This window comes from Panthera pardus, unplaced genomic scaffold (genome assembly GCF_024362965.1).
Source record: "Panthera pardus isolate Hobbes unplaced genomic scaffold, ASM2436296v1 HiC_scaffold_17, whole genome shotgun sequence".
NCBI classification, from domain to species: Eukaryota; Metazoa; Chordata; class Mammalia; order Carnivora; family Felidae; genus Panthera; species Panthera pardus.
This window is the reverse complement of record NW_026526732.1, coordinates 849,280-876,998: the sequence shown is the minus strand read 5'-3', so window position 1 is coordinate 876,998 and position 27,719 is coordinate 849,280. Positions and strand designations below refer to the sequence as shown.

Genomic DNA, 27,719 nt, shown 5'->3' with positions numbered 1-27,719 from the left:
TTACTTTGACTTACCTGATGATGTCTCCCAGAAGGCTCGTCCTGTCTTATGCAACTCAGACCCAGTCAGGGCTGAAGCATTTGTCTACACCAGTCACAGGCTAATGCTTTAGTCTGCTGCTGGCTGGGTGATAGATAACACTTGGGGAAACAACAGTCAAAGCAGAAACCTCGGAAGGGAAGGCAGCCATAAGAGCGTGAAAAGTTCTGCTGTATTCCTGGAGATCTAAAAGTCCACATGCATGCTTAGGGCCATCCACATGCTCAGGGAAGACCTGAGAAGGCACTAAGTTCTCGCTTCTGGATGACCCTGAGGCTCTAGGAATAAGTGATGAGAAAGTGTCATATACTGCTTGGCTGAGTGTTCGAGTTGTGTGTGTGTGTGTGTGTGTGTGTGCGCACACACACACACACACACAACTCCTATTCAAAGACAGGGAAATTACTTGGTCTTTGGCATATAAGGAAATCAAAATCTCTGTCTTCTCGTTGGTTCACAGCTAAGTTGACTGGATATAGACTTAAATGGCCACAAATGACAAGTAATACATACAGAATGTACAGAATTAGTTCAGAAAAGTCAGTAAAAAAAAGTGAATGAAAACAACTATAAGCAGTAATAACAAAGCACTCTGGGAATGGGAGAGAATCTGATTTCTACAGAGGGATTGCTTTATAATGTTCAAATAATAAGTTTTCAACAACAACAAAAAAGTATAAGGCATGCAAGCAAACAGGAAACTACGGCCCAGACATTGGATTTTCCAGACAGACTTTGATCAGCTACTTTAAATATGTTCAAGAGGCAAAAAGGAAACCATGCCTAAAGAACTAACAGAAAGTTTGAGAATGATGTCTCACCAAATTTAAAATATCAACAGAGTTAAGGGCGTCTGGGTGGCTCAGTCAGTTAAGTGTCCAACTTCAGCTCAAGTCAGGATCTCACTGCTCATGAGTTTGAGCCCCGTGTCGGGCTCTGTGCTGACAGCTCAGAGCCTGGGGCCTGCTCCAGATTCTGTGTCTCCCTCTCTCTCTACCCCTACCCCGCTCACACTCTCCCTCTCTCTCTCTGTCTCTCTCTCTTTCTCTCTCAAAAATAAATAAACATTAAAAAAATGTTTTTAAATATATCAACAGAGTTAGGAATTAGAAAGAGGAACCAAATAGAAATTCCAAAATTGGAAAGCACAATAACTGAAATGAAAAATTCAGTAAAGGGACTCACCAGCAGACTCAGATGAACAGAAGGAAGAATCAGAGAACTTTAACACAGGTCAGCTGAGCATCCAATCTGAAGACTAGAAGGAAAAAGAATGAAGAAAAAGGAGCAGAGCTTGTGGGACACCATCTAATGTACCAAAACACACAAATGTACAACACAACACAATGATGGTCCCAGAAAGAAAGCATGAAGAGAAAGGAGTAGTAAGAACATTTGAAGAAATAATACCTGAATATTTTCCAAATTTGATGAGAACCATTAATCGACACATCCAGGAACTCAACAGACCCCAAATAAAATAAACTCACAGAATACCTGGATACATTATAAAGAACATTTTCAAAGACAAAAAGACAGTCTTGAGAGCCGCAAGACAGAAGCAATTCATCATGTACACCTGATCATAAATAAGATTAACATTTGATTTCTCACTGGAAATCATGGAGTCCGAAAGGCAGCAGGGTGCCAGATGCAAAGTGCTGAAAGAAACAAAAAATCTTTCAGTCAATCATCCTATACCCAGCATATCTATCCTTTGAAAATACAGGAGAAAGTAAGCTATCCCCAGATAAACATGAAGAGAGTGTGTCGCTAGCATACCTTCCCTACAACCAATGCTGGAGGGAGCCCTTCAGGCTGAATGGACAGACACCAGGTAACAGCAAGCCCACAGGAACACCAGCAAGAGTAACTAAATAGGTAAATATGAAGGACAGACTGAATGGTGAAAGACTGACAACTTTCCCCCTAAGATCTGGAACACGACAAGGATGTCTGCTTTCAGAACTTCCATACAACATTGTACTGGAGGTTCCAGCCAGAGCAATGAGACAATAAAAGGAAATAAAAGCCATCTAGAATGGAAAGGAAGAAGTAAAACTATCTCTATTTGCATATGACGTGATCTTATACAATAAAAGTTAAAAAAATTGATTAAAAATAATTACTACAGCTAATAAACTAATTCAACTAGGTTGTGGAATACAAGATCAGTATACAAAAATTAGTTACATGTCTATATACTACCAGTGAACATTCTCAAATCAAGGAACCAATTTATATCAGCATCAAAAAGAATAAAATACCCAGGAGTTAATATAACAAAATATATACGTGACCATTACAGTGAAAACTATGAAACATTGTTGTAAGAAATTAAATAAGATCTCCATAAACAGAAAGACATCCCATAATCATAAATGGGAAACAATATTGTTATAATGGCAACACTCCCCAAATTCAGTTAGAGAATTCAATGTAACCCCTATCAAAATTTTTTGTACGTTCAAAATGGCAATCTGATCCTAAAACTCATATGCAAATGCAAGAGACCCTGAATAGCCAAAACAATATTGGAAAAAAAACAACCAAAGTTGGAAGACTCACACTTCCCACCTTCCACACTGACTACAAAGCTACAGTAAACAAGAGAGCATTGGCAGTGGCCTAGGGACGGACATAAAGAGGCACAGGATAGAGTTGAGAGCCCAGAAATACACCTATAATCCATGGTCAATTGATTTCTAACAAGGGTTCCAAGACTATCAATAAAGTAGAAGAACCTTTCAACCAATGGTATGAAATAACCACATATGTACAAGCCCCCAAAAGAAGGGGGGGGGGTAGATTTGGACCCTTACTTCACGTTATGTGGAAAATTTAATAACTTCACATGTTGGGGGGATGTTACAAAGAAAAGCGAAAAGGCAGTCCACAGGATGAGAGAAAATAGTTTCCAGGTTTACGTCTGATGAGGATCTGATAACCAGAAAACATAAAGAACTATGAAAACTAAGTAGTAAATGTCAAACCACCCAATTAAAAATGGACAAGGGATTTCAATAGAATTTCTCGAGAAGATTTGAGTAGAATTTCTCCAAAGAGAAGGTTTTCTCCAAAGAAGACGTACAGACATAGAGACGGCAAACAAGTACACGTACAGACATTCAACACTAACGAGTCATCAGGGGAAATGCACGTGAAGACCCCAAGATACCATTTCACACCCACTAGAAATGCTGTAATAAAAGAATCAAAAATAAGTGCTGGCAAAGAGGTGGAGAAATCAAGCCCCTTACGCATTCCAGCGGGAAGCTAAAATAATGTAGCCGGGGCGCCTGGGTGGCTCAGTCACTTAAGTGTCCGACTCTTGATTTCGGTTCAGGTCGTGGTCTCACAGTTGGTGAGATCGAGCCCTGTGTCAGGCTCTGCCTGGGATTCTCCCTCTCCCTCTCCCTCTCTCTCCCTCTCTCTCTGCCCTTCTCCCACTTACTCATTCTCTCTCTTTCTCTCAAAAGAAATACACATTTAAAAATGATAATAATGCAGCCGCTATATATAAAAGTTTGGCATCTGTTCCAAGGGTTAAAAACAGAATTACCACACAACCCAGAAACTCCACTCCCAGGCCCATACACAAGAGGACGGACAAGATACGTTTACACAAAAACACGTGCCTGAATCTCCACAGCCGCGTTATCCACTACAGCCGCAAAGTGGAAACACCCCGAAAGTCCATAAGCAAGATGTGGGCTATCCAAACTGTGAATCGTCTTCAGCCATGAGAAGGAATGAGGCGTAGAGACGTCTACTGCACGGAGACAGCAGACACAAAAGGACATGGGTTGTAGGACTCCACTCACGTGACACAGTCAGGAAAGGCAAACCCAGGAGACGGGAGGAAGGCCGGTGGTGGCCAGGGATCCGGGGCCGTGGGAATTGGGACCAGCCGCTAACACGTACAGGTTTCCTTCCGGGGTGATGGAGCTACGCTGGAGCGGACAGACGCTGGTAGTGGTTACACAATATATACATACGCTCAGGCCAGCTGAACCGCACAGAGAAAAGTGGCAAATTTGAAGTCATGTAAATTATGTATCAATAAAAACAGCCAATGAGGATACACACTGAAATATTTACAGATGAAATGCCATCTGGGATTTGCCTCCAAAAAAATTGTGAGGAAAGGCCGGAAGAGGTGAACAGACTGGCTGGGGGCTGCTAACTGTGTGAGGTGGGGATGCAAACGCCAGGGTCATCAAGCCATTCTTCCCACTCTTAGATGCACTTGACATGTTGCATTATAAATTTATTATTCTCTTTTAAGTTTATTTATTTATTTTGAGAGAGAGAGTGTGTGTGTATGAGCAGGGGAGAGAGAGAGAGAGAGAGACAGAGAGTACCAAGCAGATAGCATGGAGCCAGACGTGGGACTCGAAGTCACAAACCGTGAGGTCACAACCTGAGCCAAATTCAAGAGTCTGTCACTTAACGGACTGAGCCACCCAGGGGCCCGCCCCTATGAAATTATTTTTAAAAGAAGAACTAAGCAAAGCTTTTTAAAAGGGATATTGAGGAGTAGTTATTATAAGGCTACATTATCAAAGGTGGTGAACTGTGTCGGGACGGTGTTGGAACAGAAAATAACGTGAAGTAACAGAGACGAGGATATCATATGAAAGGTTTGGCATTTGAAATTAGTGAGGAAAAAAGTAATTTGGGTGTCTGGCTAATCCTTTGGGAGAAAAATAAATAGGCAATAGACTTACCTAGTACCATACGTGTAAACAAACAAGAACAAAATTAGGAAATATCGATGAATATGTCATCTCAGGGGAAAATTCTCCTAAGTCTAAAAACAAAGACAGGGGGTGCCTGGGTGGCTCAGTCGGTTGAGCGTCTGACTTCGGCTCGGGTCATGACCTCACGGTTCATGAGTTCGAGCCCCGCGTCGGGCTCTGTACTGACAGCTCAGAGCCTGGAGCCTGCTTCAGATTCTGTGTCTCCCTCTCTCTCTGCCCTTCCCCTGCTCGTGCTCTGTTTCTCTCTCTCAAAAACAAATAAAAACATTAAAAAATTAAAACAAAAACAGATCTTAGAATTTTTTTTAATACCACAAACTGAGAAAAATGAGTGCTAACATATGGTAAGGGGTTAGTATCTCAAGGGGAAAGAGGGGGTATTTCAATGAAAAACATTTAAAACATCACTAGGTAATGCACAAAAAAAGAAATATAACTCCCCGACCACGAAGGGCTCCTTTCTGCGCTAACACCAAAACACTTTCTGCTCCCGAGAAGCCCCCTCGCGAGTGTGGACGCAGGAAGTGAGGGGCACTGTCCACAAGCCCTGAGGCCCGTGCTAATTCCCTTCCTGCCCTTGACTGTGTGGGCCCAGGTCTGTGACCTGTGCTGACAAATGCCGTCTAAATAATAATTGTTATTGCTTGACATAAACCATTTCCTTTCCTCACACTCTATTAGAAGATACACAAGTTGGCCCCAAGTTTTTGGAGAAAACTCGGCAAAAGCTGTTAAAAAGTGAGGACGCTGACTCGGCAGTTATGCTTACAAAAGTTATTACGGGGAAGTAATCACACAATCATGAGAAACTCATTTACCAGGATGTTCATCACAGCAATGCGCGTCCATCGAAACAAGTTAGGAGCCACCTGAACGCAACAACACAGGATTAAATTGTGGCACGCCCATAAGGTAGAGCGAGATGCAACTATCCAGGCTAATTTGGTGAAAACCAGTACTGTGTTTGTATAGGATCTCGTCTTGTGTCAGTGTATAGGCATATACACATCCACACAGATCCGGGAGAAGACAACCCGAAAGTTTACATGTTACCACGGTAACAGCAGTTGCAGCTGAGTTTGGGACAGTTAATAAGAGTTGCTGTGGTTGTTTTTGCTTCCCCTTGTTCATGTGTATTTTCCATTTTCCAGAACGATATACTTTTTAAATGTGAGAAAGTACAGAAAGCATTAGAAATAGGGGCGCCTGGGGGACTCTGTCAGTTGAGCATCCAACTCTCGATCTCGGCTCAGGTCGTGATCCCAGGGTCGCAGGACGGAGCCCGGCGTCGAGCTCCGTGCTGAGTGCGGAGGCTGCTTGGGATTCTCTCTCTCCTCTCTCTCTGCCCCTCCCCTGCTCACACGTGCGATCTCTTTCTCTCTAAAATAATAAACAAATACATAAAACCATCTCTGAAGCTAAAAAAAATTAAAAATTACACCAATGTATTGTTTGTGTATCTGCACCTCAAATTTCCCATAAAATGACTGCATATTCTCAGGATCCTGCCCAAAACAGACTTTTTTCCCCCTGGCGGTAAAAAGACTGAGGGACCCAGAGCCGCGGGGTGGCCTATGCTCCAGCCCCGGCTGTCCTTCCGTGAACCCCGGAGAGAGGGGGGCCCCGGCCGGGGTGCCGTTAGACAGCCGCCCCCCGCGAGGTCTGCTCCCTGCTATGACACAGCCGTTCCCTCAAATGCTACTTCTGTGTGTGGAAAGCCACAGTTGCCACGTTTTCATAACTCACGAACCTCACGAGCACTGCGCAGTCACCCGTCAGAACAGAGCCATGTGTCACGGGAATCCTATGTGCTGAGGACACTGAAATGCTGCAACTTATTTAAAGATAAGTTTTTCAAGTTGGGCTTCTAAGTCGTTTTCAAAGAAACTGAGCAGGACTCAAATTACAGCCCAACTGTCACATTCCTGCACTGTGACCGCACCGTGCTCGAGGCTGGAGGCCGCGGCCGTGAGTGTTTGCAGAGCCGAGAGCCTTGCCAGACCACCGGGAACAGATGCCCTCCAGCAGCCAGAGAGGAGACCCACACCCGCCAGGCACGACAGGCGCCGTCCCCCGCGGCCAAAGCTATGAGCAGCTGCGTCTGTCACACCGACGGGTCCCCCGCCACGGCTCCCGCCCCAGAAACCTCACGCACGGCCCGCCATATGGGAGGCCGCGGCGAGCCCGCGGGGCCAAAGTCAGACACCGCCTCTGTCTTCCCACTCCACCCACGTGCAAATTCACAGACACGCCTACTCCTGACTGCTACCACCCCTCCGCCGACCCACACGTGCAGCCGCAGGACGGGAGCGCACGGCCTCCACTGTGCAAAACCACGGCACACGCTCGGCTCTGCTCCTGGGGTTTCGTGCACGCACTCACGGGCGGTGGGTGCCGGGCTGAGGGTGTTTGTGGCCGGGTCACGGGCCCGGTCCCGGCAGCAGGTCGGAGCTCCCGGGGCCCTGCCTCCCCGCCGCCCCTCGCGGCCAACGCACACGACCGCGCCACACCGTGACTTAAACGAGAACAGGACAGCAAGTACCAAGAGGTTGAGTTCTAAAGTTGTCCTGAGCCGCACGTCTGAATTCCACCGCTAGGGAACTGCTTTTCTGTAAAACACGTGCAAACGTAACACCACGCACCACGGTTCCCAAGTAACAGCGACGTCTGTGTTTTCTGGAGTCTAAGGCAATATTCGACCTTCAGCCTGTCTACTCGCGGAGCTCGTCTGTGCGGATCTTCGCCTCGGACCAGTAAAGGACGTCAGTGTGAACGCTCAGCCCTGACTCGCGTCCGCCACGCCGCCTCGCCAGAGAACAGGCGGAGGCCAGACACGCCCCGGCAGCCCTGCAGGTGCCTCCCCGGGGTCTCGGGGTCAGACACGGGCTTCGGTCGCACCGTGGCCAGCGGTCACGTTGTGAGGGTGGCACTCCGGACGAAGCCACGACTCCTGGACCCACGGGTCGCAGACGTGTGTCACATGCAAACCGGGAGACATCCTGCTAATAGCATCACGTGGTCCAGGAAATCCCGGATCTGTTTCCCAGGTGGCTGGTCATCACCTGCCTTCTTCCCTTCCCCTGGAGCGCCCCTGGTGTCCCAGTAGTTGGGACAGAAACAGGTCACCTTCTGCCCAGCACTGGGGCACAGCCCCTGCCCTCACGTCTACTCCACCGGAGGAGCAGTGAGGAGCACGACCAAGGGGCACCACAGAGGGCGTGTTTAGAGAACTCTGTGCCATGACAGATAGAATACGGGAACACTACAGAGACAGGGATGGGGGGCTGGAGTTCTCTGTGAAGTTACGATCTATGAACCACGATCTGAAAGACAAGAAGCCGTTCATAAGGAAGTTTCTAAAAGATCATTCTAGTCAGGGAGAATGGCAAGTGCTAAAGTCCCAGAATTGGAAAGCCTGGTGTGAAACAGAGATCCCTGTGGATGGAGCCTGTGGGACAGGGGGGAGGGGGGAGGGGCTGGAGGGGGAGGGGGGGAGGGAGGGAGACCGAATGGCTGCCAGGGACGGGGAGGGGACCGGAGGGGGCAGGGGCTGGAGAGGGGGGGAAGGAGTAGCTGGTGGAGGCGGGGAGGGGGCCAGAGGGGGAGAGGTGGGAGCCTGGGGAGAGAGGGAATGTGGATAGAGCCTATCTGACACCCAGGAGGCGGAGAGGGGGCCGGAGAGCAGGTGGGGGTGAGGGAGGGGAGAGCTGGGGAGGCCTGGAGGAGAGGTGGTTGGGGGTGGCAGGGAGGAGGGAGGAGGGAGGGAAGCGGCAAGGAGGCCGAGGCAGGGGAGTGGGAGGAGGGGGAGAGAGGGCGGGAAGGAAGAGGGTGGAAGCTTGGGGGAAGCCAGAAGGAGGTACCGGCGAAACTACGTTGAGGAGCGTGTGGCGCACGTGGCCAAGAGTCCTCACTTTGAAGACACCACTGTGTACGGAAATACTTACAGCCAGGAGTACACGGTACCAGGATTTCCTTCCGAATACTTCGGTGCGTGTTGGGGGTGGGGGAAAGGGAACGAGAGAAGACATGAGCCTCGGCTGCCGATGGGCACATGGGGCCCGTTACATGCGGAGCGTGTGCTTAAACTTTTCCGTAACAAAATACTTGACGTTGTGAGGCAGGGTGGCCAGACTCTGGTGGCCACGCAGGTCCCGGGGGGACAGTGAATCCACACACAGGTCACCCTCCAGTCCTGCCTGGGGTGGAAACTCCTTGACAACAGAATATACTCCTCTAAACCACTGAAACTGGTATAAAGCTCCTTGTTACATTGAGCTAAATCAGTCTTTCTGAGACTTCCAACACAGAACCCGACTCGGGGAGGCAGAGGCCACAGGTCAAGGAGGCAGTGGGCTCCTCCTCCAAAGAATTCTTTGAAGACCTGAGGACAGCTATCCTGCCTCTAGAAGCCAAGGTTCCGACCCTTTGCACCACTCTTAGAACCAAACGGGGATATCATCCTTAGAAAGAGCTTCCCACCCCTTTCTCTCCGCTGTCCCCAAATCCGGTTGGCTTAGCTCCCCTACGGGAGCCTGCCATTCCATCAAGGGCTCCCCCGTTTCTGGCTCATGCACACGTGCCTGTGAACACGGTCCAGCTCCACACACCGAAAACCCTGCGTGCAGTGGCAATCCTCAGTCTGTCGTCTTCTTTAAAGATCAATCACACAAAAATGCCAAAGGTCATGAAATCAGTGGGCAGAAGTTTAATAATAAAGAGGATATTTATATCATTTTTAAATATCCACCCCCAAACTGCTTAATTATCACGAAAGGGGAAATACTGACTTTACAAAAGAGAAGCCTGATTTACAGTATCTCAGCGGACTTACGAAAGTGCACGAGGCAACTGGGACAAAACAGTATCAAGATGCTACTGATACAAGGACACAACACTTGTGTGTGACAGAGATAGCAACCAATCGCAGAGAAGAAACTGACCTCTGCTTTTCAAAACAATCAAGGTCAAGAAAGACAAAGCCTGAGAAACTGTTCCAAGTTGGAAGAGGCTGGGAAGGCATAGTAATTCCACGACATGCATCATCCTGGGATGGGACACGTTATAAAGGATTTGTAAATGTGACCTACAAGTGAGCTGTGGACTAGATAAGCGGAGAACAGCATCACGTCAGTGTTATATTCCCTGACTTTTATAACATGTTCTGCGTACGTAAAAGGGTGTCACAGCTCTTAGGAAGGGCATCCTACCGTGTTCAGGCTTAAAGGGGGAAGATTTCTCCAACGTACTCTGATGGTTTTGAAAAACAAGTTTGTATATATGCAATCCGAAAGAAATACTATGCAAGCCATACGTAGGATTTAAAATGTTCTAGAAGCCACATTAAAAAATAAAACAAATGTTTTAATTTTGATATCTAACTCATACAAAATATTATTTCAGCACATAATATAAAATTAATGAGAAAATTTGTATCATTTGTACCAAGTCTTTAAAATCTGATGTGTATTTTAGATTTATAGATCATCTGTGTATTTTAGATTTATAGATCATCTAGCCAAATTTCAAGCACTTAAGAGGTACAGGCAGAGATTAATGAGGAAGGATAGACAAATAACAAGTCCATTAAAAATGGTATAAAATAAAATTATTCTTTAACCTGGATAAAACTATATAGAACATTCATGTGTTAATCTTGCAATTTTTTTGAAGTTTTATATAGTTATTTAGAGAGAGCAGAGGAGGAGCAGAGAGAGAGGATCCCAAGCAGGCTCCACACTGTCCGCACAGAGGTCAACGCAGGGCTTGAACTCACGAACTAGAACCTTGAGATCGTGACCTGGGCTGAAACCAAGAGTCAGATGCTTAACTGACTGAGCCACCTGGGCGCCCCCCCCCCCCCATTCTTGCAATTTTTATGTAAGTTTCAAACAATATCAGAATTTTAAAAAAACAATAAAAATCAAGTAACAAAAAGTGGTAAGAGAATACAATAAACAAATTCATGCCAATACATTTCAAATCTTAGCAAATGCACAAATGCCCGAAAAACTTCTTACCAAAATCAATCTAAGCAATTATTTAAAGCCAGCACAATCCTATCATAAAACATCAGTCCCTAAACTTTTTGGTCTTAATACCCTTTCGTACTCTTAACATTTATTATTGAGAACCACAAGGACCTCTTGTTTATATAGGTTGTATCTACCAATAAATTAAAACTGAGAATTTAAAAATACATTTATACTTTAATTCTCCTAGCAATGATAACTCCGTTATATTTTTACACAAGTAACCTCTTTTATGAAAAGTAACTATGTTTTCCAAAACAAAAATAAACTTAGCAAGATGCATGGCATGATCTCTGGATTCTCAGGCCTGCCACTGCACTCAGTTTGTTGCGATACGTCATTTTGGTTAAAGACTATTTGGAAAGGAAGAACTACTCTTAACAGTCCTTTCAGATAATTGCAAATAATCTCCAAAATATGATGAGTGCATGTTTCTTAAAGGCCATGTGAATTGTGGAATCTGAAACTGTATCAGTGAATGTATTCTGACCCATTAAAATCTACTGGTCTGTCTTCCACTGTGAGTGAAAGGGTCTTTACCACCACATGCTTTTGTTAACATCATGCATTAATCGTGTGAAGAATACAGTTCACTTGGTTACGCAGATCTTCACATCTTGATACATTACGTTATGCGATGTCAAAATACCACAATTCACCATATCAACAAGCTAAAAAAAATCGCACGGTGCCAGTTGATACTGGAAAAGCATTTGGCAAAAGCCAACACGCATTGATGATAAAAGCTCTCGCAATTTAGGAGAGCCTGGTAAAGAGCATCTACCAAACACCAGAGCTAACACCACGTTAATGTGAAGGACTGAATGCTCCCCCCGACTGGGGCGGTGAGGGATGTCTGCTCCTGCTCAACGCAGCGTCGGAAGCTCTGGCAAAATTGCAGTCAGGCAAGAGTAAGACAGAAAACACATGCACTTGCAGGGAGGAAGCAACACTGTCCCTATTTGCAGATGCCATGATCATCTACACAGAAAATCCCAACGACTCTACAAAAAACAAACAACAGCCAGAAGTAACTCCCAGAGCTAATAAGTGAACCCACCGAAGTCACGTCACACAAAATTCAATCTCACCCCATATACTGATAATGGCCATGTGGAAAACGACGTTAAAAGTAGTATCGCTTAGGGGCGCCTGGGTGGCTCAGTCGGTTAAGCGGCCGACTTCGGCTCAGGTCATGATCTCGCGGTCCGGTCCGTGAGTTCGAGCCCCGCGTCGGGCTCTGTGCTAACAGCTCAGAGCCTGGAGCCTGTTTCAGATTCTGTGTCTCCCTCTCTCTGACCCTCCCCCGTTCATGCTCTGTCTCTCTCTGTCTCAAAAATAAATAAACGTTAAAAAAAAAATTAAAAAAAAAAAAAAAAGTAGTATCGTTTATAGTTACTCTAGAAATGATACACCCAGTATAACTAGTAGAAGCATCTGCAGTGTCTGTAAGCTGAACGTTACAGTATACTGACAGGGGAGATCAACGGAAGTGGAAGGACAAACCATGTTCATGGATTGTTAGACTCATCAGAGTAAACATGTCGATTATCCCCAACTTTATGTGCGTACGGGTTGAATACAATCCCTATGAAAACCTCAACAAGGACTTGTGCAGACACAGCTTATTCTAAAATTTATACGGAAGGGCGTATGCTCTATGACAAGGAAGACAATCTTGACAAAGACAGTAAAGTGACAGGAGTCACTGCAGCTGGTAACCTAGCTTACTGTTGAAGGACGATACATTGTGTCCGATCTGAGTTTTCTGGAAGAATAAGAGGGGGTTCTACACAGAAAAATCACTAAATGCTGTTCATCAAGTTACAAATTCTAAAAAGAAGGGGCACCTGGGTGGCTCAGTCGGTTGGGCGTCCAGCTCCAGCTCAGGTCATGATCTCACGGTTTGTGGGTTCGAGCCCCCCATGGGGACACTGACAACACAGAGCCTGCTCCAGATCCTGTCCCCGTCTCTCTGCCCCTCCCTTGCACACACGCACGCTCTCTCTCTCAAAAATACACAAACGTGAAAAAAAGAAAAAAATTATATTCTCAATACACATAAAAAACATTTGATAAAACTCAACACGATTCATGCTTAAGACATGTTGAGTCCGACAGCGACTGTCTGTCAAAAGCCATCCTCAGGGCGCTTGGGTGGCTCAGTAGGTTGAGCATCCAGCTTCGGCTGGGGTCATGGTCTCACGGTTCATGAGTTCGAGCCCTGCCTCGGGCTCTGTGCTGACAGCTTGGAGCCTGGAGCCTGCTTTGGATACTGTGTCCCCCTCTCTCTCCGCCCCACCCCTGCTTGTGCTGTGCCTCTGTCTTTCAAAAATGAATAAACATAAAAAAAAAATTAAAAATTAAAAAAAAAAAGCCATCCTCAACAGGCAGGCACTGGAAACTTCCTTCCAGGCCAGGCTTCTTCCCGCACTTCTGCTCAGGCTCTCGGACAGGGTGACCAGGAAGGCAGATCTAAAGTGCAGACGCGGGTGAAGCAAAGCTCCTACACAGACACTACAGTGTCACTCCACGCCGACAGGAAAGAGCCACCGGGCCCTGGAAAGAGAGGGCAAGGGCGGGATGAGGAGGCGGGGTCCCCAGACCCACCCGGTGGTGACACCGGTGACACTGTCTGATCCTGTAACGGTGGCACACGTCACAGCACATTTGTCCCAACCCAGCACGTCCAACACTGAGGGCGGGCTCTGGGAGACGTGTCCATGCACGTGGTTCGGGGACCGCAACAAGGCTCCCGTGGAGGGTGACCCTAACGGGGAGGGTCTGTGGTGCGTGCACGCATTCCCGACGGTCACAGGCGACACACGTCTAGGGTAAAGTGAGGAAAGGACCCACCTCCCTCTGCAGAGGGACTGGGACGGCGGCCAGCGCCCTCCATCAGCCCAGCTTAAAGCGCTGTCTTCTCAACAAATACCTGCCATTTGTTCCTGGCAGCCTGGCCTGCAACCCAGCCTCCCATGCTGGGCGGACACCTGGGGCGGGGCGAGGCTCACGTGGGCAGCGCTCTGGACCTCTGCCAGCCGTGTCCACGGCCCGTCCCCGGAGGGACCAGCGACAGCGCTGCGGTGTCCCCCACCTGGCGGGAGCCGACAGGACAGCTCTCCCAGGCCGCTCCCTCCTCGCCATCCAGGAGCCCTCACTGGGAGGCAGGGCCAGCCACCCGGCGCTTCGGCGGGAGACACCTGCAGGGGCGGGGGCGGGCAGTGCCGCCCCTCCCCCGCTTGCACCTGCCGCTGCCCCTTCTCTGGGCCACAGCTCCCCCTCCCCCCCCCCACAAACACACAGCACCGCACAACTTGCACATGTGGGTTAGGGCACTGCCATTGTGCCCCCGCGTGAGCCCTGGAGCAGAGCTTCTGTGGGTCCAGGGGGCACGAGCGGCCTGGACCCGAGGACGATATTCGGAAAGAAATCTCGTGGGAAAACCCCCACCTCGCTCGCCCGGCACCCCGCGTGGTCTTCACCGCAGAGACTTCGGGGCGTCCCTTTGGTCTGTCCCAGGACGGGTGGGGTGACGCCCCAGTTCTGGGCTGTTTCTTCCAGGTCAAGGGGAGCAGATGAGTAGCCCTGAGTGACTGTCGACAGCTGTTTCTCTCGAGCTCCAAAGCGGTCAGAGTTGGCACTGAGTCCTTTCCCTAAAATTTCTGAATTCTTCACCCTGAATCAGCACGTGCACAGTGTCCCATCCAAACTGGAAGGTGACGTAAGACCACGAATGCCGAACAGACTCTTGTGACGTGAGGTCAGGGTCTTTTCCGTGTGAGGCAGCACAGCTTTCCATCAGTGCTGACACCCTAAGGGTTAGCCCAGGGTACACAGCAGACAGATCGTGCGGCCAACCTCTAGGCAGTCGGGGGAGAAGAGTCGTTCGGTTTGACAGGCAGTAAAGAAAACGCTCATCACTCTATTTGTGTTAACTGCTACTTTCCGTGCAACTACCAACCAGTTATTGGAATTTAAAATACACAGGACAGGGGCACCTGGGTGGCTCAGTGGCCTAAGTGTCCACCTCGGGATTTCGGCTCAGCTCATGATCTCATGGTCCTCGAGAGCGAGCCCTCTGCATCAGGCTCTGCCCTGACAGCGTGGATCCTGCTTGGGATTCGCTCCCTCCCTCCCTCTCTCTCAAAGGGGCTCTCTCATGAGCCCCTTTCTCGCTCATGAACGTGCTCTCGCTCACTCTCGCACTCTCTCTCTCTCAAAATAAGCTTTCAAAAAATACACAGAATTGTTAATCTATTGCAGAAGTGGCTGAAGTAGCCGTCCGTAACGTACAACTGTCAGGCTAAAATCGGTACTTAGGTGTTATTTAGAACATCAAGGCTTGTGGCCTGTCGCTGGCTGTGGCTTGGCTCTAGCCTGAGGTGAACCGTGGGCACACACAGCACCGTGGAGTCACGTGGCACACCCGAGGCACAAGGACCACCTTTCCAGGCGTAATCCGAGCGCCATTTCCAGCCTACGAGGCAGTTTTGCAAACTCAACCTGTCACCTCAGTGGAGACCTGAGCTCCAGAGGCAAGCAGAAGCCTATGTTTCGGTCAGGAATGAACACTGTTGCCGTGGTGACTGCTTAAAAACCGCAAGAAAGCACTTCCAGTGCACCATGATCCAAAACGGCGCCCAGGACTGAGGCGGCCTGATGACCTCGGCGCACTGACCTCAGGCGGGTCCCACGGGGGACCCGTCACGGGACGGCGAGCCCAGTCCGAGCTTCAGCTTACAGCCGCCTCGTTCCACGAGTCCAGTCTGTGCACCGGGAGTTAATTTCAGAGCAATCCTCGAGAAGAAATTGAAGAGAGACTCTTGAACGTGAACGATCACTTGCAGACGAGCATCTGGCCGCAGCCACGAGGGACGTTTCCGGCAACAGTCCCGCCTTCGTGTGGACCCGCTGCCTCTGCGGGGTAGCTGCTCCGGGTCTGCACGTCCCCCTGCTCTGGGGTTGCCTCAACCCAAACGGTGGGTTGGCAAGAGCGCAGCAGGCAGTGGGAGCCCCACAGGGCCACAGAAGCACCCAGAGCGTGACGGGGTGCGTGCCACGGAGGACGTGTCCTCGACACCCCCCTCCCACCGCGGCGCGGACCACCCCTAGCGACCTGTGGACACGGGCTCCAGTCAGCGTCCGAGTGGCCAGTGAAGAATGCACCTGGCAAATGTGATTCCCTCTGGTAACACGTGAACAGAGGCCAGAGTGTCCCCTGGTTGAAGTGACATCTAAATGCAGAGGCCCCGCTTTTGTTCACTTTTCCCATCCCGGTTTTAGCAAAAGTAGTCTAAAGTTGGGTGTCTGGGTTCACTGCAGTGGCTGCATTTTTTTCCTTCTTTTCTCTTCCTTCCTTCCTTCCCTTTCTCCCTCCTTCCTTCCCTACCTTCCTTCCCTCCCTCCCTCCTTCCCTTTCTCCCTCCTTCCCTTTCTCCCTCCTTCCCTTTCTCCCTCCTTCCTTCCCTCCTTCCTTCCCTTTCTCCCTCCTTCCTTCCTCCCTCCCTCCTACCTTCCTTCCCTCCCTCCTTCCTTCCCTTTCTCCCTCCCTCCTTCCTTCCCTTTCTCCCTCCTTCCCTAACTTCCTTCCCTCCCTCCTTTCCTCCCTCCCTCCCACCTTCCTTCCCTCCCTCCTTCCTTCCTTTTCTCTCCCTTCCTTCCTTCCTCCCTCCCTCCCTCCTTCCCTTTCTCCCTCCTTCCCTCCCCCCTTCCTTTCCTCCCACCTTCCCTCCCTCCCTCCTTCCCTCCCACCTTCCCTCCCTCCCTCCTTCCTTCCTCCCTCCCTTCCTTCCCTTTCTCCCTCCTTCCTCCCTCCCCCCCTCTCCTTCCTTCCCTCTCTCCCTTCCTTCCTTCCTCCCTCCCTACTTCCTTCCTTTTCTTTCTTTCCTTCCATTGGGAGGAGGGACTTTATTTTTCATTTCATGGCTCTTTCCTTAACAGTGATACTAAGGCATATGGACAAGAGCTGACTAGAAGACCCCCTCTGACGAGATCTAACTGTGTCTGAGTCCTGGGGGCAGACAGCCTTGCTGGTCTGAATACTCACCGCAGCCCCAGTAACAACTCTGTGACTCTGTGGTCAGGTGTTGGGAGAAAGGAGACTTGGGGACCAGTCTGCATAGCTTGTCCAGATGTCTCCAATTCTTATGTTTTAATGAAATTACTTTGTGATTCTGCTTTAATTTTCTGTAATTTATCCTGTGTTTATTTCGTTTTCCGAATGTGAAAATGGATTTAAACTTAAAGCACCATGGACTCTTTAGAGCTTCACCATTTAACAGATTCAACGCCAACAGCCCGCCAGCCCCTCCACGCGGATGTGCGTCTGTGCAAAGACACTGCCGAATGAACGCGCGTGACTAACCGTCACTGAGCACGCACACGGCCCCCTTCTGTGTCTGACGTGCTCGTCCTGGAAACTCCAAGGAAGCACGCCGTGTCGTCTGAGCACGTTTTAAAAAAACTGGCAGGCGGAGATTTTGTGGTGACAGATATCGCGGAGCGCCCAAATTCCCCTGTTGTTCTACTTGAGTAGAATTTTAAGTTCTTTAGACTTCACTGTGCTCCCACTTATGGTAAAGAATTGTCAATATTCAACACACAAATATCTTTGATGGCAGGTAACTGGCGCCCCTCCAGCTGAATGGTTTGCCCGCTTGAACCGAAGGCAGTCAGGCTTCTGAGACGCTGAGTGATCCGAGCCTCTGTGCATACTGAGCTCTCCGTAGCCACGGCCACAACTAGAGCCTCAGCACCTGCACTGGCATCACGGCTCCCCGTGGCCGGTGTGGCAGCCCGTGGGCCCCGGAGGCACACGGTCCTGGCATCTCGTCTTCCGGCAAACCCGGAAGCCACGTGGGACAGAGCTGGGAGGGGTGCCTGGGTCGCAAGCACAGGGGCGGGTTAGGGGACACACAGCAGGAAAGTGCCACGAGCCACGCCACACTTCGGGTCCAGGAACAGAAAAACCAGCCCCTCGCGTCCCTTCCAAGACGCTGCTGTTCTAGTTCAGCTCAGACTGAACATCAACAAAGAGAGGAACAAACGGGCCGTGATTATCTGAGGAGGGAAGCCGTCGCCGAGAGGAACGCTCTTTCCACTTGAGGTGACCACGGAAGCTGGACGGCGAAGTCCACGCATCTGAGGCTTACGGCTTCAACCCCAAGGTCTGGAAGAGCTTCGTGGCTCGGCAGGACGGACGGGCAGACGGACGTGGACGTGTGCGGCTCAAGGAAACCTGACGGTCTGTGCGGGGATAAGACGTGTGCCGCGAACACCAGCAATTCCTCTGACCGAGGAAATACGAAAAAGAGGTGTAACCTGCCAGCAACGTGCTTTCCTTAACGGCCCTACCTGCGGCTCAAGCGTCTTGGTTCAAATCGTTACTGGGAACGTGCCATTTTAAACACGGAAACAGTGTGGGATGCAGTGGGGGTACAACCAACGGGAAGTATCGGAGCAGTGTGGACCCTTGGAAAACGTCAATGTCAGAGGACCCCACGTCTCAAGTTCTTGGAGCCGCAAAATGAATGCCGTTCGTGCACAGCTCCTTTGTCACCGGTCCCTGTTTCCGCCACGGTGGTGGCCACACGGCCAGCCTCTGCTCTGGTCAGCAGACGTGACACAGAGTCTCAAAGGAGGGTCAGTCACACTTCCCAAGTGGGTACGTGATGAATCCCTCCCAGGTTGTATTATAGCCTAAGTTTTAAACATAAAACACTCTGTGTTTCTAATGATTTACTATTCTGAAGGCTTGCAAAGCAGACTGCTTTCAAAGGTTAATTTTCTAGAATTCTGTGTGATGTGCGTTTTTGCATCCATGAGATAAATGCCCTCAGGTGAACAATACTGTAATTGCTAGGCAACATGGAAATGAGTAAAGATGTTAGAAATAACTGTGCTGCCATAAGACACCAGAACGCAGATGGACTTACTTTACCCGAATTCAGCGAGCATCCGTCTGTTCTGTTCCGGCGATCAGACTGAAGACAATGCCACCCCCCCCCCGAGGGACTCAAATTCTAGTGGAGAGGCCGACATCTGAACCGGAAGGCTGAGGGCACAGGGCCCTGCACGCTGCACACAGGTCCGTAGCCGGCGGTTCACACCTGAGGGTCAGACGCCGGCTCGACTTCACGGAAAGTCACAGAGGACGGCATCTGAACGGGGTCCGAAGGCCGACAGTGGAGGGGAGAACGCATCCCGGAGATGGTGTCCACAGAAGAGCGGGGACCCCGCCGGGCTGGGCACGGAGCCCCGGGGCACAGGCCTGGATGGCGGGGTGGGAGCAGGCTCGGTGAAGCCAGATGGACCTGACTGGCCGAGCTGAGGCGTTTGAACCGAATCCACTGGGCAGTGGGGAGGAGGAAAACAATTATCACTTACATTTTCCTAAAACCTAGAAACCTAGAGGAAAAAATATAAACTGTAACGTAGAAGAAGAAAACTGTGACCATACTAGATGCGTGAGGTTGATTCCAATATAATCCGGTGATTAGACAGGGTGATTTTCCAGAACAAATCAATGAGCCTTCAATTTCACAGTGGAATCACAGGAAGACTGTAAAACACTTCGGGGGTGGTGCTTGGAGAGAGAAGAATGTTCTTCACCAGACGATTACAGTGACACACATACCTTCGGGAGAATAAACCCAGTTAATGAAGCTAAACTACCTCTTCAAATTGTAAAAGATTAAGTATTCAACACGAGACTTCACCCACACTCTGAGAGTCAACTGATTTTCAACGAAGGCACTAATGAAATTCAGTGGAAAAAGTATTTTTAGCACGTATTACTGGAGCAAACAGATATTCACGGGAAAAAAAGAACCTTGACTAGACTTTTCTCCGTGCCCCAAACTACGTCAATGCACGGTGGCTGTGCAGGCCAGACACGTGGTGTTCTTGCCCCGTGTGACCCCTCCCCGAGGGTGGGGGGCCCTGTACACGGAGCCTGTGCACAGTTACACCCGAGACTGCGGCACCGTCGCGGGGGGAGCCGTGAGGAAGGGTGGCCGACAGGGGTCCGTTAACGGCCGACGGCCACTTCCGGTCTGTAGCCAGCAAGAAGCCGAGGCTCTCGGTCCTACAACCACACGGATCCCAACCTGCCAACGACGTGACGAGCACGGAAGGAGATCCGGCCCAGGAGACCCTTGGCTGAGCAAGGGCCCTGGGCAACACCTTGGTCACGGCCAGGAGACCCTGAGCTGAGAACCCGGTGAGCCACACCCAGACTCCTGACCCACAGAAACCGTGAGAACAGACGTATGGTGTTTCAGCACAGTACGTTTTTGCTGATACGGCGGACCCGTGAACGGCGTGGGGGTTCGGGGCGCCGGCCCCTGCTTGTCGAAAGTCCACACGTGATTTTGGCTCCTCGAAAACATAACCACTAATAGCCCGCCACGGACCAGAAGCCTGACCGCTAGTCAGTTAACACACATTTTGGGTGCCACGTGTGTTGCATATTAAGTATTCACAGTGAGGTCAGCTGGCCAAGAGGCAGCACGAGCACGGGGCTGTGCTCTAGCTCCGGGGGACCGCGTCCAGGTGGAGCCGCACAGCCCACCCCACGTTGTTCGACGGTCCGCCTACCGTTAGGGGACAAGCGGGAGCAAACACAATGGGTCAGAGGTCTAAACACAAACAAAAACTTCCCGGAAGAAAACACACAGAAAATCACTGCAGGCTTTGAGTTGGCAAGATTTTTCAGACAGGCCAGAAAGCACCAACCATAAAATAAAAGTTACACTTCGTAAAAAGTCAGCATTTATGTCATTAAAGGATATTATAATACAAATAGACATGCCCCAGACTTGAGGAAATATTTGCAACACGTATACCTGATCTGTGATAGTATCTGGAATACATTTTTTTAAAGTTCTATAACTTGTTAATAGTAATAACAAACAGTTAAAAATAAGGGCATAATCACATGACGTGGTGTTCAATATCACTCATTATTAAAAAAATACAAATTAAAACCACAATAAAAATGCCACAATAGGGGCGCCTGGGTGGCTCAGTCGGTTAAGCGTCCGACTTCGGCTCAGGTCATGATCTCACGGCTCATGACTTCGAGCCTCGCGCCAGGCTCTGTGCTGACAGCTCGGAGCCTGGAGCCTGCCTCAGATTCTGTGTCTCCCTCTCCCTCTCTCTCTCTCTCTCTCTCTCTCTTTCTCTGCCCTTCACCTGCTTGTGCTCTGTCTCTTGAAAATAAACGTTTCAAAAAAATTTAATTAAAAAAAAATACCACAATAGCTAAAATTAAATAGACTCACAAAACAAGGCTGCCGCAGAGCAGGCGAGAATGTGAACGGCGCCCACTCCGGAAAGCTCACGAGCGGGTACTGAGGCTGAGCACGTGGCCGGCCCACCCTCACCCCCCATCCCCCCACGGGTCCGGCAGCCCTGCCCCCATCTGCTTGCTCAGGAGAACCAGGAACCCATCACCACACAGACCTTTCCAGAAGTGGCTTTATTCACGATCGGCAAACTGATACACCAGAGGCTCCTTGGCTGACACAACAGAAAAGCTCTCCATCACATAAAGGAGTGGCTGCTGCGACACGTAACGGCACAAAGGTCCCGTGGCCATGGAGTTCTGGAAACGACTGACACTGGGACGCTCTTTGCTCACGGGTGTGGACGCGGGGACTGACTGGGAAAGGCATGTGGAAGGTCCCGGTGAGGGGAAGTCCTGCGTCTGCAGGCAGCGTGGGTCACACAAGCGTGCACCTGTCCACACTCACAGACCCGCAGTCTGGGTCTCAGTGAGTGTGGCCACAGTACCTCTGTGGGAGGAACAGAGTCAGCCGTCCAACGTGACTCAGAGCACATGCTTATTTAACACAATTGTAGATAAACCGTCAACACTGACCGCGTTCACCTTCAATCTTTCCTTTTTAATTCTTATTCAAAAAATATTTTAGTTTTGATTAAAAATATCAAAGTAATGTCTCCCAAAGAAGACATCCAGATGACCAACCGACACATGAAAAGATGCTCAACGCCACTCCTCATCAGGGAAATACAACTCAAAGCCACGCTGAGATACCACCTCGCACCGGTCAGAGTGGCTGAAGTGAACAAATCAGGGGGCTATAGATGCTGGCGAGGATGTGGAGAAACGGGAACCCTCTTGCACTCCTGGTGGGAATGCACACTGGTGCAGCCACTCTAGGAAACAGTGAGGAGGTTTCTCAAAAATTAAAAATAGATCTACTCTACGACCCAGCAACAGTGCTACTAGGAATTCACCCAAGCGATACAGGTGTGCTGTCTCAAAGGGGCACATGCACCCCAATGTTCATAGCAGCACTTTCAACAATAGCCTAAGCATGGAAAGAGCCCAAATGTCCATCGATGGATGAATGGATAAAGAAGATGTGGTTTATATATACAATGGAATACTACTTGGCAATGAGAAAGAATGCAATCTGGCCATTTGCAGCAGCGTGGATGGAACTGGAGGGTATTAGGCTGAGTGAAATCAGTCAGTCAGAGAAAGACAGATATCGTATGTTTTCACTCACATGTGGAATTTGAGAAACTTAACAGAAGACCATGGGGGATGGGAAGAGGAAAAAATAGTTACAAACAAAGAAGGAGGCAAACCATAAGAGACTCTTAAATAAAGGGAACAATCTGAGGATTGATAAGGGGGCAGGGGTTGGCGGGCACGGAAATGGGTGATGGACACTGAGGAGGGCACTTGTTAGGACGAGCACTGGCTGTTGTATGTAAGTGATGAATCATGGGAATCTACTCCCGAAGCCAAGACTACACTGTATACACCATATGTTAGCTAATTTGAGAATAAATTATTTTTTTTAATTTTTTTAAATACTTATTATTTTTGAGAGAGACAGAATGCAAGTGGGGGAGGGGCAGAGAGAGGGAGACACAGAATCTGAAGCAGGCTCCAGGCTTCCAGCTGTCAGCACAGAGCCAGACACAGGGCTCGAACTCACGAACCTGAGATCATGACCTGAGCCGAAGCTGGACGCTCAACTGACTGAGCCCCCCAGGCACCCAACAAAAAATTATTTATAAAAAAATACCAAAGTATAGAAAATTGCTTTCTCTATCTTGCTTTCCCCTTCACATACTTAAAAAAATGGTCAGGATGAGGATTAGTAATAAAACGGAGACTGTTTTCATTGCCATTTTCTATACTGCACAATATTTTAGACTTGAATATGCACTGACCGTGTAAAATCTGACAGATGCCTCTTTCACTGTTCCCAGGAGCCCTGATGTCTGTAAGACCCTGTTCACTTCAAGATATTCTTATAATTTGTAAAAAGTAAGAGGGTGTTGTGTAAATCACGCCATTATATTCCCCACATAATTTGAGACATTCTGCGTTCAAGCAAGTGTGACCTTCATTTCATTAGAAATTGCTCTAAATTCAATTTTCCTCTTGACTTTACCATCTCCTATAAATAAGTAGGACTCACTGAAGAGTCCCGTGTTTGAGACAGGGTAACTAGCGATCTTTGAGCACATCTGAATTTGGAATTTTCTCACTGCTGTTCACCCTGGGACGCGGGTGCTGTCCGTCCCTGGCTGGGCAGGAGGCAGGCAGGTGCACCGCTGTACTCAGAAAGAAGCCTTGGGTCCCAGCCGAATCCTTGCTACTGAATGACACACGTGGGTTTTCTGGGGAAAATGGGTGGAAGCCAGAGGTTACAACCCAGGAGACGAATGTCTGCAGGCTGAGCGGTCTCAGGAGGGTGGCCAGGACACCAGCTCCCGGTAACTTAATGCAGAATCTCTCCCGGCGTGATCTGAGGCCCGCCTGTCCCAAAACTCCAAACCTCAGATGATCTTGTGGAAGTTCACACTTCTAGCATCTTCCACGCATCTGCAGAAACAGAAGGTCCAGGACAGGGGCCAAAACATCTTGATTTCCAGAAACACTTACTAGACCTTTAGGTAAACTCATTTTGCTTACCACAATTTCCCAGCACAAGTGGAAATAGATGCGGTATTCGTCCAGAGCACGTGAGCCATCAATCTGCAGCCGCGCAGGCTGTTCCTCTGGACCACTGCCGGCGAGAGGGACCACTGCCCTCCCTCAACTCGAGTCCCGGAGTCAGTGCTGCCACGGATGGTGCGCGCTGCCCATCATTTGTGTTGCACGCAGACTCCAAGGCGCCCTCCCTGTGCCGGGGGAGCCCTGACAGGCCGACCGTCTCGTGGCTCCGCCTCCTTCCCTTCCCCCCAACAACTCCGGGGAGCAGCCAGAACTTGAAACCAACGCCTTATATACATTTGTGCTTCCTCTTCTTGATTTATTCCTCCCATAGGTTAAGCCTGCATTGCCGCGAAGGATCGGTTTCTGGTACAATATTTTGGCTTTACTAGAAAATTACTTGAATATGAAAATAAGCAATGTGACAAAAGCAGGCTTCCTATTCCTCTAGGCTGTGTTACATTTAAATTTATGGCTTGGCTGTTGACTTTGCTATAATCTGCAGAACGTTTTCCGAAAGGAAGGTACTTGGACTGTTAGGTTCTTCGGAATGAAATTAGCTTTCAGAATGTGGGCTTGATGAGATGGTCAGGAAACATCTGAGAATGATATATGTTTCAGAACTAGAACGCTGTATATGAAAACAAATTTGAAAGCACTCAATGGCTAAAAAAAAACAGTGTTATTCCCACATTAATAAAAATAGAATACATATTGCCTTCCATAGAATAAAAATAAGCAACTGTTTTGAAATCTTGATTTAGAAGTCACTTCTGGTGCACAAATCCAGAGTGAAAAACATTCCTCGTGCCCGGGGCCTCCCTGCAGAGGAAGACATAGGCTCCGCTCTCACTTCTGCCCACGAAGGTCCCGCGCACTCTGGTCCCGCCTCCCTCCGGGGCCCCTTCCCGGCCCTCCCTTGGTGGCACCGTGGCTCCCGTGCCTGTGCTCACACAGCACCGTGGGGGCACCGTGCCGGGCGCACCGAGGAGCTAAAGTCCGCTTGTTGGAGCCCAAATCCTACCGCTCACCACTGAGCTCACCCAGGCCAGCTTCTTTGTGCTGCAGTTTCCTCACCCGCCTGCTCCATGAATGATTAAGTGTCCACTTCCTAAGGATATGATTAAATAAAGCACGTGGAATGCTGACTGTCACACAGTAAATACCTGTCAAGTACAAGTAAATGCTTACACTGAACTCAAACCTTTTTTTTTTTTGGCTCCTGGTAGAAATTAGACTTGGGTGCGTGGCCAAGAAAGAAAATTCTAAGTAAAATCCACTCCAGCCATCTGCACGGAGGCTGGCGTGCAACCTGGCGGCAAAGCGTGCTGGCTTCAGAGACAAAAGGAAAACTGGACTTGACACCTGGTTTGAATCCAGAAAAAGGCGGGCTGGACCCTGGCTGCGCACACGGCCTTGGCCAGCGCACCCCGGGCCCTCCGGCGCCTGTCCGGTGCACACAGGGTCACGAAGCCTGCTCCACGCTGTACTGTGTCACATCTGTGCACATGTTCCACAAACGCACGCTTTATACAACACAAAATAAAGACCATGTCTACCAAGATCCAAAAACCACCACACGCGCACACAGATCCCACATCGTCCCGATCCTCTCAGTGGAGAAGACAGCGATTTGACAATCACAGAGATCGTAAAATTCAACAACCTAATTTTACAGATAAAATCAAGGCTCAAAACGTTTCCTGTGGAATCACGTGGCAAATATACAGGATTCATCGTTATCATTTAAATCTCTTCAGGAGATAACTAACTGCGGAAACAAAATTAATAGTAACACGTGGAGTCTATGATGTTGGAAAGTAAAATGTGCCACACGGATAGCGTGAAGACCTAGACAGGAGAAACAGATGCTTACTGTCTGTCACAAGGTTCCCACACTGTGGTGGCATCAGGTGACAGTGGAGGCCCACGGTCCCAATGAAAGATACGTGCTAAAACCTCAGCTTGCGAGTGACACTTGCGCGAGCGTTCCACGAGGCAAGCAAACGTTCCTGATCAATCTAACCTGATAAACGAGCGATGTCTTGCAATACGAGTCGAACCTGACGCCGAACATCACATGATCACAGCTGAGCCGATGGTGCTTCTGTCTCTTCTCTCGCTGCGGGACGGTGGGTGACCGTCTCCCACACTCGGACGCTCGGTCTCGGGCCGCCGGGTCTGGCAGAAATCGGTGATTTTTCGGAACGTGGGAAGGTGCCCGCGACCGGCACTGGTGTATTTTTTGTCACTTCGAGGCACCTGTGAACAGTCCTTTGCTCTTCCGGACCAGAGTGAGCTTAGGAGCACTTTGCCTCATTCTGCATCAGGCTTCCCGCAGACACAGACCCTTTCCTCTGCTGCCTTATTGCCGCTTACGTTAAATACCGTAGATGACAAGAGTTTATTCATACCGTACCGAGTCAACATCCGCGTGAGTGTATACAGCGGCCCCCATGCAGAAAAAGGTGGAAAAGAAAGGCGGTAGGAAGGAGATGCTACTGTGGAAGTTGAGATGGAAATCACCGAGAAGTACGAACGACGTATGCGAGCGGCCGACATTGCAAGAGTTTACAAGACGTCTACGTCTGCGTCTCGTCTGCGGAGGAGGAGGAGAGAAGGGCGGGGGAATCCCTCACTTCAAATGAGGTTAGGGAGATGTGTAAAATGTGGGAAACGGTGCAAAATATTGCAGAAAATCACCACCCGAATACGGCTGTAGCAGTGAGAGTGATGGATCTGTTTAACGACGATGCAATGTCACATTTCTGCGAAATCCTCAAAAGGAGGCAAAAGCAAACGTCACCCGATAGGCTCCTTGTTAAAGTTGTGGGAAAAGAAAAAGATTCCGTTGAGCCAACAGACGGCAGTGATTCCGTGAGTGATAGTGAGAGTCGTCCTACACAGTAACCCTCCTCTCTCTTGTCTCCCTCGCACCAGCCACAAAGGTTTTCAAAGGGAAGTGCAGGTTAATTTGTTTTTCTTTATATTTTGTATTTTCTTATTCTTTTGTATTATATTACAGTATAATCATTTTTATCCAAATATTTTTGGGTTGTGGAACAAATCATCTGAGTTTCCATCATTTCTTATGGGGAAATTCGCTTTGATAGGCAATTGCTTTGCATCACAAGCATGTTTCTGGAACGAATTAAGCTCGCAAACCACGGTTTTACTGTATATAAGTGGCACAGCAATCTCAAATGAACAAAACAAGGAGTTACAAAAGCCAGAAAAAGTGAAGAAGTAGCTGTACAAAAGTATCTAACTGAACCAAAAGGAGGCAGGGAAAAGGAACTGAGTATCAAATGGGCAAATATAAAAAAGGTAAAGCAAGATGAGAGGCTTAAACATGATCTTATCAATAATCTTATCAAATGGACCAGTCTAAACACTGATTAAAAGGCAGAGATAGTCAAATTGGTTAAGAGAGTAAAACAAATCTAAATACCACCTATAAGAAATGCACCTCAGCAATCCCTATCAAAATAACACCGGCATTCTTTGCAGAGCTAAAACAAGCAATCTTAAAATGTCTATGGAATCAGAAAAGACCCCAAATAGCCAAAGCAATCTTGAAAAAGAAAACCAAGGGTGGAGACATCACAATCCCAGACTCCAAGCTGTATTACAAAGCTGTAATCATCAAGACAGTATGGTACTGGCACAAGAACAGACACTCAGATCAATGGAACAGAATAGAGAACCCAGAAATGGACCCACACACGTATGGCCAACTAATCTTCGACAAAGCAGGAAAGAGTATCCAACGGAATAAAGACAGTCTCTTCAGCAAATGGTGCTGGGAAAACTGGACAGAGACAAGCAGAAAAATGAACCTGGACCATCTTCTTACACCAGACACAAAAATAAACTCAACATGGATGAAAGACCTAAATGTAA

The 27,719-nt window shown here is 48.9% G+C and overlaps 1 protein-coding gene across 14 annotated transcripts in view; it reads right to left on the bottom strand.

Annotated features, from left to right (window-relative positions):
• Window positions 1-27,719, bottom strand: part of WDR27 (WD repeat domain 27) — a 176,729-nt gene that overhangs the window by 57,646 nt on the left and 91,364 nt on the right. For 6 of the 14 annotated variants that reach the window (XM_053904257.1, XM_053904263.1, XM_053904265.1 and 3 more), the window contains one exon: window positions 5,078-6,182. The exons of 6 other annotated variants lie outside the window; for them this stretch is intronic. In XM_053904257.1, coding sequence (XP_053760232.1) covers window positions 5,967-6,182 — 216 coding nt within the window. In that variant the 3' untranslated portion in view covers window positions 5,078-5,966. Of the gene's footprint in view, window positions 1-5,077; window positions 6,183-18,768; window positions 19,183-19,292; window positions 19,470-27,719 lie in introns of those variants that run through there. 2 more of the 14 variants (XR_008422807.1, XR_008422805.1) reach the window with 1 other exon arrangement.